The sequence below is a fragment of the Microcaecilia unicolor genome, chromosome 5 (assembly GCF_901765095.1).
Source record: "Microcaecilia unicolor chromosome 5, aMicUni1.1, whole genome shotgun sequence".
Lineage (NCBI taxonomy): Eukaryota > Metazoa > Chordata > Amphibia > Gymnophiona > Siphonopidae > Microcaecilia > Microcaecilia unicolor.
The window spans coordinates 21101821-21116386 of record NC_044035.1 but is presented as its reverse complement, the minus strand read 5'-3'; the positions used below and the strand labels follow the sequence as shown (position 1 = coordinate 21116386).

The window sequence follows — 14566 nt, the reverse complement described above, 5'->3', positions numbered from 1 at the left end:
GGTTAGGGGGCTCTCCTATCACCTTAGTTGCACAAGTTAAATATTTAGATGTCTTGATCAACCAGTATTTGTGACAAGTGTTAAATGGAATTTTTCTGTGTTCCATCTGCTTTAGTTACATCACTGATGTATTGACACTGAGGGCCCGATATTCAAAGGATTTATGTTCCTAACTGTAAGGGTTATGCTCATAAATTGGTCTCTTTGAAAATTTACTAGGGCTAAGTGCATACATTTTTTTAAATTCTATTTTTATTCATTTTTGCATATTTCAAAAAAGCGAAAAGACAAAATGTCACTCACTGAAAAACAGAAGATTCAAACTTTCAATAACAAACTGTACTTTCTATTCTAATATAACCATTGGCAAACTTTGTTCTCCAAGCAGCATGAGTGCATAAATTTATACTCAAAATTTCACTAAAAGTGGGAGGCAACAGGGGCGGATTTAGGGTGGGGAAAAGAAGTCTGGAGCTTAGCACTGATTTTCAGCACTAAGCTCGGAAAATTAGCCTCATAAATCTAGGAACACAAATGGCAGCTCTAAAATGATGAGCTTTTTAAGTTCCTAAATTAAGATGAATTTTCAGCTAAAAGGTTTTGCTCCTAAATCTGGCTGAAAACAGGGCACCAATTTAGGAAGTTAATTTAGGAGCATAAATCTAGGAGTACCTCTCCACTCTCGTCTCCCTACGCCCCCCCCCCCCCCCCCTCGGGTACTCCGTTCTGTAGATAAATCTCTATTATCCGTCCCCTTCTCCTCTACTGCTAATTCCAGACTCTGTTCCTTTTGTCATGCTGCAGCTCACGCCTGGAATAGACTTCCTGAGCCTGTGCGTCTAGCCCCATCTTTGGCCGTTTTCAAGTCCAAACTTAAAGCCCACCTCTTTACCACTGCTTTTGACTCCTATCCTCTACTCACTTGCCCTGTCCTTTATCCTCACCTTTTTATTCCCTTACCCTTAATCGTTCTGTCTGTTTACCTGTCTTATCTAGATTGTAAGCTCTTTGAGCAGGGATTGTCTTTTTTTGTGTATGGTGTACAGTGCTGAGTATGCCTTGTAGCGCTATAGAAATGTTAAATAGTAGGAATAGTAGTAACTCAGCATTTTCTGAATATTGGGCCCTGGGTTGATGAGGTCAGAGAGATTGTGGTAAACCAGTCTGCAAGAAAGAAAGCAGTACAAAAATAGTTGCAGCAAATTGTTAAGTCCAGCAGAGAAGTAGACAGAAGAAATAGCCAGTAGTTCTCAGAATACAATTTATTAATAAAGCAACCTTTAATAGTAGAGCCAGAATGAGTGTTTTCGAGCAAGTTTTGAAGCAGTACATACTAGTCTCTTCACAGGGCGGCCAAGAGACAAAGCTGGGCCTGGGGCAAACAATCTTCAAAGCCCCGCTGCCGTCGCAACCCCCCACCACTGCCCCCCTGCTGCGTGAGCAAATGAAAGAGAGTTCTATGCTGGCTACAAATCCTTCTTCCTGCCATGCCTGCCTCCTGTGAAGTAACTTCCTGTTTCCACATAATGCTGCCAGGGCTGCGGGTTTCCCGCACAATTGGGCTCCTTTCCGAGACCCGCTGCAGCTTTTTCACACCGTGTGCGGCTTATGGGATTTTGGGCAGCTTTTTCTTGCCCCGCAGGCGTTTTTTTTCGCCCGCCACAGTTTTTTCCCACGGCCGTTGGCCACGGGTTGGCTCAGTTTTCCCGCGGCCACGGCCAGTGGAGGCGAGCTTAATGATGTCATTTGTATGCAAATGGCCTCATTAATATTTATTAATGATGTCATTCGTATGCAAATTGATTTGTGCGGTTTGGGGCTGGTTTTGGGCGTGAACAATTTTTTCCATCTGGCAACACTGATAGGCAGAATGAGGCAGGAAGAAGGATTTGTGGCCAGCAGAGCAATCTCTTTTATATGCTGGTGCCGGGCCCTCCTTGGAGGCCAGGCTCAGGGAATCTGCCACTCCCCCCCCCCCCCCCCCAGTGGCCCTGTCCCTTGGGGTTAGGGTTACCATATGGCTCCAGAAAAAGAAGGACACACTGATCCAGTCCGGGTTTTGCTAACATTGAAGCAAAGGCATGGACTTCCTTGTCACAGAAACATCCCCATTTTGGACATCCTCAAGTGCCAGGAACGGAGTCATAGCGAAGGACGTCCTTCACCCTGACGAGTTTTCACCTGGACTTGTGTTTTTTTAAGGTTGTAGACGGCTATTATACACGCAGCTTGTCTACATGTATGAAGCCATCTTTGGCATGCACAGAGCAGCCAAATGAAATGTCAGCCACGCATAATGCTTGGCTGCTCTGCACTGGCTTCCCCTCCTTAGGAAGGAAATCCATTCAGTTCCTGCATCAGGTGTCCTGGCATGTCAGGGGGACCAGTGCACTACAAGTGCTGGCTCCTCCCACGACCAAATGAGTTGGATTTGGTCGCTTTTGAGATGGGCGTCCTTGGTTCCATTATCTCCGAAAACTGGGGACGACCATCTCTATGGTCGACCATCTCAACATTTAGGTCAACCATCTCTAAGGTTGACCTAAGTGTTGAGATTTGGGTGTCCCAGACCATATTATCGAAACGAAAGATGGACGCCCATCTTGTTTCGATAAAACGGGTTTCCCTGCCCCTTCGCGGGGACATCCTGCGAGGACGCCCTCAGAAAAACTTGGGCGCCCCATTCGATTATGCCCCTCTTTGTGGACATAAAGCCTAATTTCTCTCTTTTTTTTTTTTGACAGCCCCAGTCTTATGGACCCTGATGCAGCGCAATGAGGAGAGCACATTAGCAAAATTCTGGCCGTCGTTGGTCCTGGAGGATTGGAGAAAATGGCACACACAATATATTTAAGATAAGTGTGTTTGTTTAAGTTAAATGGACTTCTTTCGTATTTAGTATTGCACTCGCATTATGAAAGTTTTGACTACAGTGTGAAGGACACTTTTTTTATTTTGTTATACGGAAGGTTTTTGTCAATGATGATGAGCAGATCTACTACATTCTTATAGCTCTAAAAGTCATTTGTACTTGGAGCTCTTTGAGGGTTTTCCTTCTGATTTAAAAAAAATATATATTTTTTTTAATTTTAAAATTGTTTTAATTTTTAAATTTTTAAAAATTTTTTTGTAGAAGCCAAAGCAAGGAGTCCAGGGAGAGCTCAGCTGATAAAGTGCTGGCGTCTGATATCAGCAGGGAGAAGGGACACAGCCATAGGACAAGAACAGGGGAAGGAGGAACCGGAAGACCAATAGGAGAGAAGCAAGGGAAGCCAGGCAGAGGAAGAGCAGACCCAGGTGGGTGGAAGCAAAGCAATTAAGGAGCCTGCAACCACCGCTCTCTGAACAAACCCAGAGAGGGCTACACAAACATGGCTCAGGCAGTGCCAGTCAAGTGTGCGTGTCGACAGGACCCCACGTGCGTTGAGGTAGGGGACATAACAGCTCGGTTTTGAAACCAAGCATGCGCAACAAGAGAGAAAAAGCAGCCGCAGGGGCTGGCCATGCGGCAGAGTGAAGAGCAGCGCTGGAGGAAGACCTCTTCTGCTGGCGGGACCTTGGGATCCCCACCAGCCAAGGTATTTGTAGTTGCGGCGGGGAGAGAGGGGGTGGCAGTGATTTGGGGAGGGGGGGCAGCTGCGATTATTGGGGGTGACAGCCCTGCCCCAGGCCCAGTGGCGGCCCTGCTCTAAAGTATGCCTAAATTTTATAGAATGGACTTAAAATTTCCACATGGTATATAGAATACTCTGAGAGCCTCTCCACGTGACCAAATTTAGGGCGTCTTTTACTAAGACGCGCTCACATTTTTAGCGCACGCTAAAATTGTGGGCCCGCTAAACATTAGAGACACCCATAGGAATGCATTGGCATCTCTAACATTTAGCGCGCCTACAATTACAAACAAACAAGCATAAGTCATAGGCCAGCTTAGAGAACAGATGGGGCTCAGGGCCGGCCCTAGGGTTTCTAGCGCCCTCCTGCAGTCTATTAGTCGGCGCCCCTACCCATCCAGAGGCGGGATCACTATGGCTCCGTCCCCACAGTAGACACACCCCTTTTACCAGCCATGGCATCATTGAAAATATTACACCAGTATAAAAGAAAAATAACTTAGCACACAGACCAGGAATTAGGAGAACAGACAGTCTTGCCAACTCTGAAAAACAATGTGTTATCAAAATTTCAGAATCTAAGAAAGAGATCCCTATTCAGACACTTGGCCTTGCAGTCACACATGTAGAACAGAGACAGCCCCTCTTCAAATTCTTCAAAAATTAACCTGAAATCCTAAGAAGTTAGACTCTGCATGCAGCACAATAGCCTTCCCATCCAGCACAGCTTAGGATCTAGCTAGGACAGACTTAATCAGCATAAATTAACATATTCTACAATCTGAGTTGGACAGACTAACAGGAGTTACTGAAGTGGGAATGAGAGATAGGTGATGGTTAGGAATTGAAAGCAGGCATCTAGCCCTCCTGTCCTGTGAGTTGCTGTGTTGGGGGTGGGGGTGGGAGTGGAAAAGGGTGGGTCAGGTGCAGCACTAAACAGCAGTCTCTGACAAAACAAGGGTCCAGGCTCTGCTGTGCTGTCTCTGTCTGAGCCCTCTCTGGGCAGAGGTTAGCTGAGCTCCCACAAGTTATTTCAGAGCAGGGTTGCCAGATGGGCAGTTTTCCCGCCCAATTGGGCGGTTTTCCGCAACCCGCCGCGGGAAATTTTTGCCCGCGGCAGGTTGCGGTTTTTTGGGCTGCTTTTTGGGCTTCGGGGCGGTTTTTTGGGCGGCTTTTTCGGCCGCGGGGGGCGGGGTTAGTGACGTGTTTGGGCGGGGTTAGTGACGTTTGGGCGGGGTTAGTGACGTGGGAGGTGGGGCCGATGATGTGGGAGGCGGGGCTGGTGACGGGGAGGCGGGGCCGGTGACGGCGGGGGCGGGGGTGATGACGGCGGGGGCAGGGGTGATGACGCGGGGGTGGGGGTGTCAGGGGCGGGGTTTGAGTTTGGGCGGGTTTTGGGCGGGTTTTATGCCGGATTGGGTGGGAAAAAAATTTTCCACCTGGCAACACTGTTTCAGAGCCAGATTCAGTTGGAGCAGTAACGTCCTCTGACAAACACAAGGAGGATATTTCTCGGCTTGGGAGGGGGGAGGGGGGAGGGGATGGGACAGAGAGCTGACAGCTTTGGAGCTAGACTGAGATGAACAGCAGAGATTAGATTGAAAAACAAAAGCCTCAGCAGAGCTTGATTGCTTGCAAAGTGGCGCCCTTGAAGGCAGGCGCCCCCCTGCAGTGCTTACTCTGCTTACCGGGTTAGACCGGCCCTGATGGGGCTCCCACCCAGGGCCGCCGAGGGGGTTACAAGATTCCCTGTGCCCAGCATCCAAGGAAGGGCCCGGCACCAGAAGGTTCTGCTCTCTTGGTCTGTCTCTCTCCTGCTCCTGTGTGCTAGTTCCCGGGAGACTGCGTTAACTTGATAACCCAGGTCCCGGCACACAGGAGCAGGAGAGTGACAGAGGGGCAGACATAGGAAAGTAAGGGGCACGGGGGGGCAGTAGCAGTCCGAGTGGGGGTGGGGGGTGGGAGGCAGTAGCTAAAGTCAGAGTGGGGGTTGCAGTGGAGGCAGCGACCTGAGTGGAGGGGGCAGTGGCTGCGGCCCAAGTGGGAGGGGGGGGGGGGTGACAGCTGCAGCAGCCCTGCCTTGGGCCTGACTGTCTCTCTGTGGCCCTGCTCCCACCCTGGTGGACAATGGGGGAACACAAGCAAGAGGGCAAGCGGAAAGAAGAGAGGAGACTCTTATCCAGATGGACTAAAGAAAAGGCCTTCCTACCAGAAGCCAGGTAGGAGAATGGACGGTGTTCCTTATACAAAGAAAAGCAAACCTATTTTTTTTTTTTTATTTATATTCTGCGCTATCTAAAAATTCTAGGTGGCCTGACGATTGCTTGGGGTGTTCATCAGATAGAATGAGAGCTGAAAACCATAAGAACATTGATTTTTAAAAAAATGCCCAATTCATCAAGGGCGATAAATCTTCATGATTCAGGCCCTTAAGGTAACATTCATCTAAACATTGAGATGTTCAGATGTAATGTTTAGCTGATAAACTGTAGCCATAACTCTTGAAAGAGAAAGCACGTTGTCTTTTTCTTCAAGAGTAGCTGGTCCTGATGGCAAGATGTTCCATTAGATATAGCTATGAGACAGAACCTTATTTCACTGGCTGCTCATTGTTCAGTACTGTACTGGAGTGTGTTTACGTTGTTACAGAGTCTGAGTACTGAAGCCTTGGAGGTAAGGGTGTTGTTACAGACACACTGAGTTTGCATTAAGAATTATAAACAGCTGTGGGGCTTGCTGCAGTATGTAAGAGTGAACTTTTGGCTCAGAGCTTTATTTCTTGATTCACCTCATCTCTGAGCAGAGTTCAGCCTGAAAGGCTTCCTATTTATGCAATCTGGTGCTAATGTAAATATGTTCCTATATTTTCAGAATAAAAATTGGTCTTATCATAAGTCTCTCATAGAGAAAAAGAAAATTATGAAACAGAAGTACCCCATTTGTTGCACTTACTTCTGGCAACAGATGAGACTTGCTGGAGGTTTTCTCGAAGGGACGCAGGATTCTTTGGGTCAAACTTCTTCTTGGTGGTGATGGTGAAGTTCGTATTTAGTTGATCATCCAAAGTTTTCCAAAGCTCATCCATTTTGTCCCATGTGGAGCCCTCTACAGCTCCTCCGAACATTGCGATGTTTCTCCAGCCAAAGAATTGTAGGGTGTGCTCTAGGGCTTCCACAATTCTGTGCAGAGGGGACACCATCTTGACATAAGTGTCATAGATGAGGGCATCATCTAATTTTGGAGTCTGGCTGACGAAGCCAAACATGGGGATGTTCCACTGAGAGACCAATAAGCCCGTTACCTAGAAAGCAACAAGTGTATGTTACTCTAGTCTACATGTTTAACATAGTAACACACTGCCTGGTATTCAAAAGGGTTTAACCGGGCAGGAGAGGCTGTTGCCCGGTTAAACCCCATGGAGCAACCCAGCACACAATATATTTAGTGGCACTTAACTGGCTAGTGCCACTACCCAGCCATCTCCTAACAGGTTAGGTTAGCGGCGGATCACAAACTTCGGGATCCTTTTACTAAGCTGCGGGGAAAAGGGCCGTGCGGTAGCAGTGGGGGCCATTTTTCCTGCGCACCAAGGCCTTTTTTTCCGCAGCCGGTAAAAGCCTCAAAAAATGGCCATGCGGTGAGAGAATTCTTACTGCGTGGCCATGCGGAGGGAGAGCCCTTACCGCCACCCATTGAGGTGGCGATAAGGGCTCCCGCACTAACCCGGCGGTAACCAGGCAGTGCAAGGCGATGCCCGATTACCGCTGAGTTACCACTGTGCAAGCCATTTCCATGGGGGTTTCTTTTCCCCCCAGAAATGGCACAAACTCAGGTTGGGACTACCACCGATGGCCGCGTTGGGCTGGTGGTAGTCTCGGAAGAGCAACTGGTGGGCCAGTTAGTGCTGATTTTCAGCGTCCTAACTGGCTAAGTAACTGCATACAGATAGAACTGATTTTTACGCAGCCCAATTTATGTGGTGAAGGGCTAAAAATCGGAATTTAACTGCATAAGTGCCAACTCCGCCCTAGAACACCCACAAGTTAGCCGGTTTCAACCTAGGCACTAACTGCAGCACTGACCGGTTAAGTGCCTCTGTATATTCGTGGCTAGACAAGTGATTTAAATGGCAAGAAGCCTCTCCATACCATTTACGTTCCTTTAAATAGTGGGCGGTTATTGTGGCCAAAAAAGTGATTTTGCTGGAGTGGATCTCAAGGAAGACCCCAACCATGCAGCAATGGAGAACCCAGATGATACAACTCATGAGAATGGAGAGACTAGAAATATCACAGATGGACAGCAAGAGACACAAGTCATTTGAGAAGCGATGGTCAGCATTCTGGCAAACCCTAACACCGTCAGCAAGCAGCTATCTGTTAAACTTTTAATACACTGGGAAGGTCGGTGAGAGAGTAAGGAACGATTTTCATAATTTGATAGACCCTGAGACGATGTGGAGCCTGGGGATCAGACTGTGTTCAAGAGAAAGGGAGGGAGGTAGGAGGAGGGGGGGGGGGGGCGTTAGAAAATTAGAAAAGTTAAAGCTTCCTTTTCTTTTGAAGTTGAATGCTTTATATAATGCCAAGTAGCCCTGATTATGTATAACTTAAGCTTGTGGAGACTAATGAAAAGATTATTTAGTGGCACTGTAATGTTACAATTGCTTCAATAAAAAACATTGAACGGTAACGGAATTCAAACATGCGTGGGATAAACATAAAGGAATCCTGTGCAGAAGGAAGGGATCCTCAGGAGCTTAGCCTAGAATGGGTGGCAGAGCTGGTGGTTGGGAGGCGGGGCTAGTGCTGGGCAGACTTATACGGTCTGTGCCAGGGCTGGTGGTTGGGTGGCGGGGATAGTGCTGGGCAGACTTATACAGTCTGTGCCAGAGCTGCTGGTGGGAGGCGGGACTGGTAAGTGGGAGGCGGGGATAGTGCTGGGCAGACTTATACGGTCTGTGCCCTGAAGAGGACAGTACAAATAAAAAAGTAGCACATATGAATTTATCTTCTTGGGCAGACTGGATGGACCGTGCAGGTCTTTTTCTGCCGTCATCTACTATGTTACTATGTTATATGTAATAAATAGTGGGCGGTGTTAGGGAAATTTAAATCTCTCACCAAAGAAAAGCACACTCTCAGGACTCTGAGCAAATCCTGCAGTTTATTAGATCTGTGCACAGAGAGAATCCATCAAGGCAAAAATCCTGATGCAGTCTGACTAGACTGATTCAGTAAACTCTTTAATAGTAAAGAACTACTGTTGTTCCAATCACCAGGTGCAGCTTCTAACTAAGTTTTTTATGAGCTTGAAAACAATAAATCTCTCTTGCCTTTCAAGTCATGTTTCTCTAATAAGATAAGTAGACTTCTAGAAGAAGGCTGTCCTAACTTATGCGGTGAAGTTAAACCGGCACCCGTTTGAATATCGGTTTGCGCCTGTTAACTTCAGGGTGACCACTGAGACCCGGATTTTCAATGCTGGGAGCCAAGGGCTGAATATCAGATATTATTTATTTATTTTAAAAATTTGTATACCACCTATAACTAGGCAGTTGCCATTAAAACATACATAAAACATATAAACAGCGAGTGACTGTACTCACTCGCAAATGCGCAGTAGAGACTTCCCTGTCTGTCCCGCCCCCGCGTCAATATGTGATGACAAGGGGGCGGGACAGAGAGGGAAACTGCGCGAAGGGGAGGGAACCGCCGAGGTCGCCACCGCTACCCCCCCCCGAGGTCGCCGCCACTGGTACCCTCCCCCCTGGAGTCGCCGCTGCCACCACCCCTCCACCCGGCCGTCTCTTCGCTATTCAACTTACATCTCCGCAGCAGGCAGATCAGCTGAGCTGTCGTTGGCCTTCCTTCCCTGCCTGTTTCCCGCCCTCGCTGATGTTACGTCACACGAGGGCGGGACACAGGCAGAGAAGGAAGGCCGACGGGACCGCTGCGGAGTTGTAAGTTGAATAGCGAAGAGACGGGCTGGGTGGAGGGGCAGTGGGGGCGGCGAACTCGGGGGAGGGGGGCGGCGAACCACCAGCCCGTTTTAACGGGCTCAACGGCTAGTAATATATAAAACAACACTATGCAAAATAAGACAAATCACTTAGCAATAAAAAAAATATCAAGTCCATATATGATTTAAAAAAAAAAAAAAACAGTCACAAACAAACGTGTTTCTGTGCAAAATTTGGACAATGACGAAGCTGGCCAGATAACTCATTCCACAAAGAGATCCCAGGTGTCTCTATCGTTAGCGCATGCTAAAAGGTTTGCACGCCTACAGAGCAGCGTAGTAAACAGAGCCCTTATGATGGAAACACCAGTGAAAGGCGCATGAAGTCTGAAAATGGGTCAGACCAGGCTGGGGGGTTCCAAAGAAACAAGTTGTCCAAAAAAAATGACCCAATACATTTCTGTGGAAGCAGGCTCTAGCTTCTATTGCAGAGGAACTTTTGGAACAGTGAAACAGTCAGAGATTTGCTCCTTTCAAAGTACCTCTCCTCTTTTTTCTACTCACAGGCACACACAGACCCAAAACATACACACACACATGTGCACCAAATAGAGACACACGCAGAGATTTATATACAACACAGACAGGCACAAACATACAAACACATAACACACTCAGGCATAGGAGCCAACTTTTCAAAATGATTGGGGGTGCTGACATTTTTTTTTTACAGGTGGTACATTCCCCCCTCCCTCCCCCCCTCATTTCCGGTTTCCACAAGGGCGGGACCAGAGCTGAGAGAGAAGGGCCGAGCCTGCACGCATTCCATCGCTGCTGCCGTCCACCGTAACCCGTCCCCGACGACGTAAGTCAAGAGATGACTTTTAAAATTCGGAGGGAGGGAGGGGGCCTGGAACTCGAAGGAAGGGAGGGAAGGAGAGACGATGACCCTGGAACTCGGAGGGAGGGAATGAACTACTTCCGGTGGGTGGAATATTGGGGGTGCTCGAGCACCCACAGCACCCACGGAGTCGGCGCATATGCACTCAGGCATAAGCTTACACCATACAAGCAAATACACACACACACAAACAAACACATGCAACCCCCCCATATCTATACACACACACTAACAAACAAAACCCACATATACACATGGATTGTAAATAATTCCATTAGGACGCTTCACATGCTTCCTTACCACGTACCACTTCCATCCCCCAACCATCATGCTGCCACGTCCCTATAGGTATAAACTGCCTCGTGGTCATTCAGGTGTGCATTTAATTTTCTTTCTTGTAACTGCTAGCTATTTATTAGGATTTATTTACCACCTTTTTGAAGGAATTCACTCAAGGCGGTGCACAGCAAGAATAAGTCAAATTTCCACAGCGGGTCCCTCTAGACCGGCACAGATGGAGTATGCCCTCCTACCAGCAGACGGAGACTGAGACCATACTGAACTTCAAGTAACTGTATATGTGGGCTGTGCCGTCCCTTGGAAATCAGTCCATTCTCAGTCGCAGCAGATGGCAGCAGCGGTTAAGTCTGTGCCGTCCCACTTTCAAAAGCTTAAGGACCAAGGCACGAGGAGACATTCTGAACTTTATGGTACTGTGAAACCTATTGACTAAACCTTACAGCTTGCTTAATGGTGACGTCCATAAAGGACGTCCTTGGCAGGCGCAGAGCAGCCAGCATAACGCTTGGCTGCTCTGCGCATGCTCGACCGGCCGACTGTTTACCGATGGAATAGAGAATGCAAGTGAGCTACAACGAGCAGCTCATTTGCATTCCTTTGCCTTGATGCATGCCCGTTCCTTACCGATTCGCTAAGGGAATCGGTAAGGGAAGGGCTTTAACGATCTTGGCCTCTGTGTACTGCCAACTAATAGCAGTTTATGAGGGACAGTGGCACCCCCTGGTTAAATTGTAAAAATCCATCCTTCTATTTATTTATTTATTTATTTAAACACCCCTCCCCCCCCCCTTTACAAAGCCTTACTAGCAGTTGCCGGTTTTGTAATGCCAACATAGCCCATTCAAAGTGAATGGGCTGTGTTGGCACTGCCATGTGACTTTGGAAAAGAGAAGGGGGGGGGGGTTAGTTAGCTAGTTGCATTTCATAAAGTATTTTATTTTTCAAATAATGCATATATACACACAAATTGCAACAGTAATATCAATCTTATCTCATAACATCCAAACATAACATCATAGAGACCCCTTCCCCCACCCCTAGAGCTGTATATGATATATTCTTTCCCAACAAACAAAATTTTTGGGTACTGCTTCCTTCATGCTGCCCCACCTCCTCTCTTTTTTCCAGGTCAAAGACACACAAACGACAGATATATATATATATATATATACACACACACGCTTCAAATGAGTTAGATAGAATTTCCTGATCCATGCTCTGCATCTTTTACCTACTTGTTATAATTACATAAGTACATAAGTATTGCCATACTGGGAAAGGCCAAAGGTCCATCAAGCCCAGCATCCTGTTTCCAACAGTGGCCAATCCAGGTCACAAATACCCGGCAAGATCCCAAAAATGTACAAAACATTTTATACTGCTTATCCCAGAAATAGTGGATTTTCCCCAAGTCCATTTAATAACGGTCTATGGACTTTTCCTTTAGGAAGCCGTCCAAACCTTTTTTTAACTCTGCTAAGCTAACCGCCTTTACCACATTCTCTGGCAACGAATTCCAGCGTTTAATTACATGTTGAGTGAAGAAATATTTTCTCCGATTCGTTTTAAATGTACTACATTGTTGCTTCATCGCATGCCCCCTAGACCTAGTATTTTTGGAAAGCGTAAACAGACGCTTCACATCTATCCATTCCACTCCACTCATTATTTTACAGACCTCTATCATATCTCCCCTCAGCCGCCTTTTCTCCAAGCTGAAGAGCCCTAGCCGCTTTAGCCTTTCATCATAGGGAAGTTGTTCCATCCCCTTTATTCACTCCACCTAAAACAGCATACCCAGAGTGCAACATAGTTGTGGCAAAAACTATTGGGCCTTTCAGCCTACAGCAGTCAGCGATTATTAAGCTGCTGGATATTCAATGTCGGACTGCGATAGAGGTGCCAACCTGGATGTTATGTGGGTACTGGCCAATATTTGATGCCTGCCTCCGCATAGTTACGCGGGCAGACATAGGACTGCCTTTTGTGTGGCCCTATCTGCCCACTTAGAATATGGCCGGTGCCTGGATAACTGCTCCATAACTCGGTCTCCAAGTCCCCCCTCCACTACTCTGGCAGTGATGCAGCAGAAAGGGACGATATTCACCAGCACTGCCTGGTTATGCCGCTGAACACTGACGGACTCCCCACTCAGAGGGGTTTAAGCAGCACTTTTCTAACAGGTAATACCTACTGAGCCATTGGTGGACATCTGGTTGGTCCACCGAGCTTATCACATCCTTTCTTTCCTCACTCACTGTTCCGAAGACTCTGTCTAGATTACTTAAGCTCCCTTGACTCGCATCATTTGGTCCTCCTTTCCCTTAAGAGAGGTCAGTTAAAATCCACCAGACGTTCCACATTTTACTTTCCAGGCCCAAAACTTTGGAATGACTCTTCCCCCTCCCCCCACCCCCACTATTAGTACAGGACTCACATTTAAGACACTACTCAAAACTTTCTATTTCAGTCGTGCCTTCAGACCCCAGCATTAGAGGGAATCATTTTGTTGTGTATGTCTGTTCTCATTATGACTGCAGTTTCCTATCATTTTTGGAGTTCTTTTCTATGCTTAATTTTAGGTATCTTTTAATTTTAATAAACATAAAGATAGTAAAAAAAAAAAAAGATCTGAAGAATCTTTCTGTACCTCTGCGGAATCTGGGCAGACAGGGCCAAAGAGCGCTGAGATCTTCTGACGCTGGAACTGGTGAATGAAAGCAGCAAGAGACATTTTGGCATTGCAGCCGCAGTCGGAATAGACAAACTCCATCGTGGAGTTTCCCAAGAAGGAACCATTTGCGTTTATCATGTCAATAGCAATCTGAATGCCGGCTCCCAGCCGCTGAAAGCTGAAAGGGTGAGAGAGGTCCCAGGGAACCTGAAGCCCCACAGTAATTTTGGAGGCACCCAACTCACCAACCAACATCTGAGCGAAAAGCACTGGCATTAGCATAGTGGAAAGAAGGAAAAGAGGTTCAGGCTGAATGAGTGAGTGGCCTGCTGCTGTAACGTCCATTCAGGGTCCCCACTTGTCTTGTATCACCTTCAGAGCTGAAGTCTTTCTCCCATCAGCACCACTTATACTGGCTGTCTGACTGCCTGTGCTAAGTCTCCAGTGTCCCCCGACAAGCTTTCTGTTATTAAGCACAACTAATTAGTAGAAATCTTCGGTCCCTGGTGCACTTCTCAGTTTAACCCCTTCCAGGCAGCATTCATGAGGAATATTCTAATGAGAGCTCCTCTCGCACCAAACAACTTGAAAACTTGTGAATGCATTTTCCTTGCAATTTCGAAATGAAGCAATGAAGGATGGCCAAGGCTCCCACCAATACCTGTTATCACATATTGTTACAGCAGCCAGGATATTAATTGCAAGACTGTGGAAGCAAACCGCGGTACCCACCGTGGATCAAGTCCTGGCTAAGGTGGATTATTGTTGTCTAATGGATAAACTTACAGCCTTGAGGCGAGGTGGAATGGTGAGGTTCCTAAAAACATGGGCCCCCTTACTTAGAGTGGCGGGGATTATCAGGGTGACAGGTGGATGGCGGGGGAGTTCCAGCGCAGGGAGGTGCTTATGTATATCTGAGATATTCTGAAGGGGGGAGGGTAGGGGGGTGGGTAATAGTGACGCTGTTTAGCTGTGATTGTAACTAGATTGATGTGATATTTTTGGTTTTTGCTTTGTATGGAAAATGTTAATAAAAACATTTCTAAAAAAAATGAAGCAATGAAGAAAAATGTGGGGGGAGGGGGAAATTCTTTCTTCAAATGGAACAGCGTCATG

The 14566-nt window shown here is 47.1% G+C and overlaps 1 protein-coding gene across 1 annotated transcript in view; it reads right to left on the bottom strand.

Annotated features, from left to right (window-relative positions):
* The window catches only part of LOC115471045 (guanylate cyclase 2G-like), a 108471-nt gene extending 94766 nt beyond the window's left edge, over window positions 1-13705 (bottom strand). The window contains exons 1-2 of the mRNA XM_030204713.1: window positions 13427-13705; window positions 6567-6915 (exon numbers count right to left, since the gene is read on the bottom strand). Coding sequence (XP_030060573.1) covers window positions 6567-6915; window positions 13427-13705 — 628 coding nt within the window. The remainder of the gene's footprint in view (window positions 1-6566; window positions 6916-13426) is intronic.
* Window positions 13706-14566: the final 861 nt, after the last annotated feature.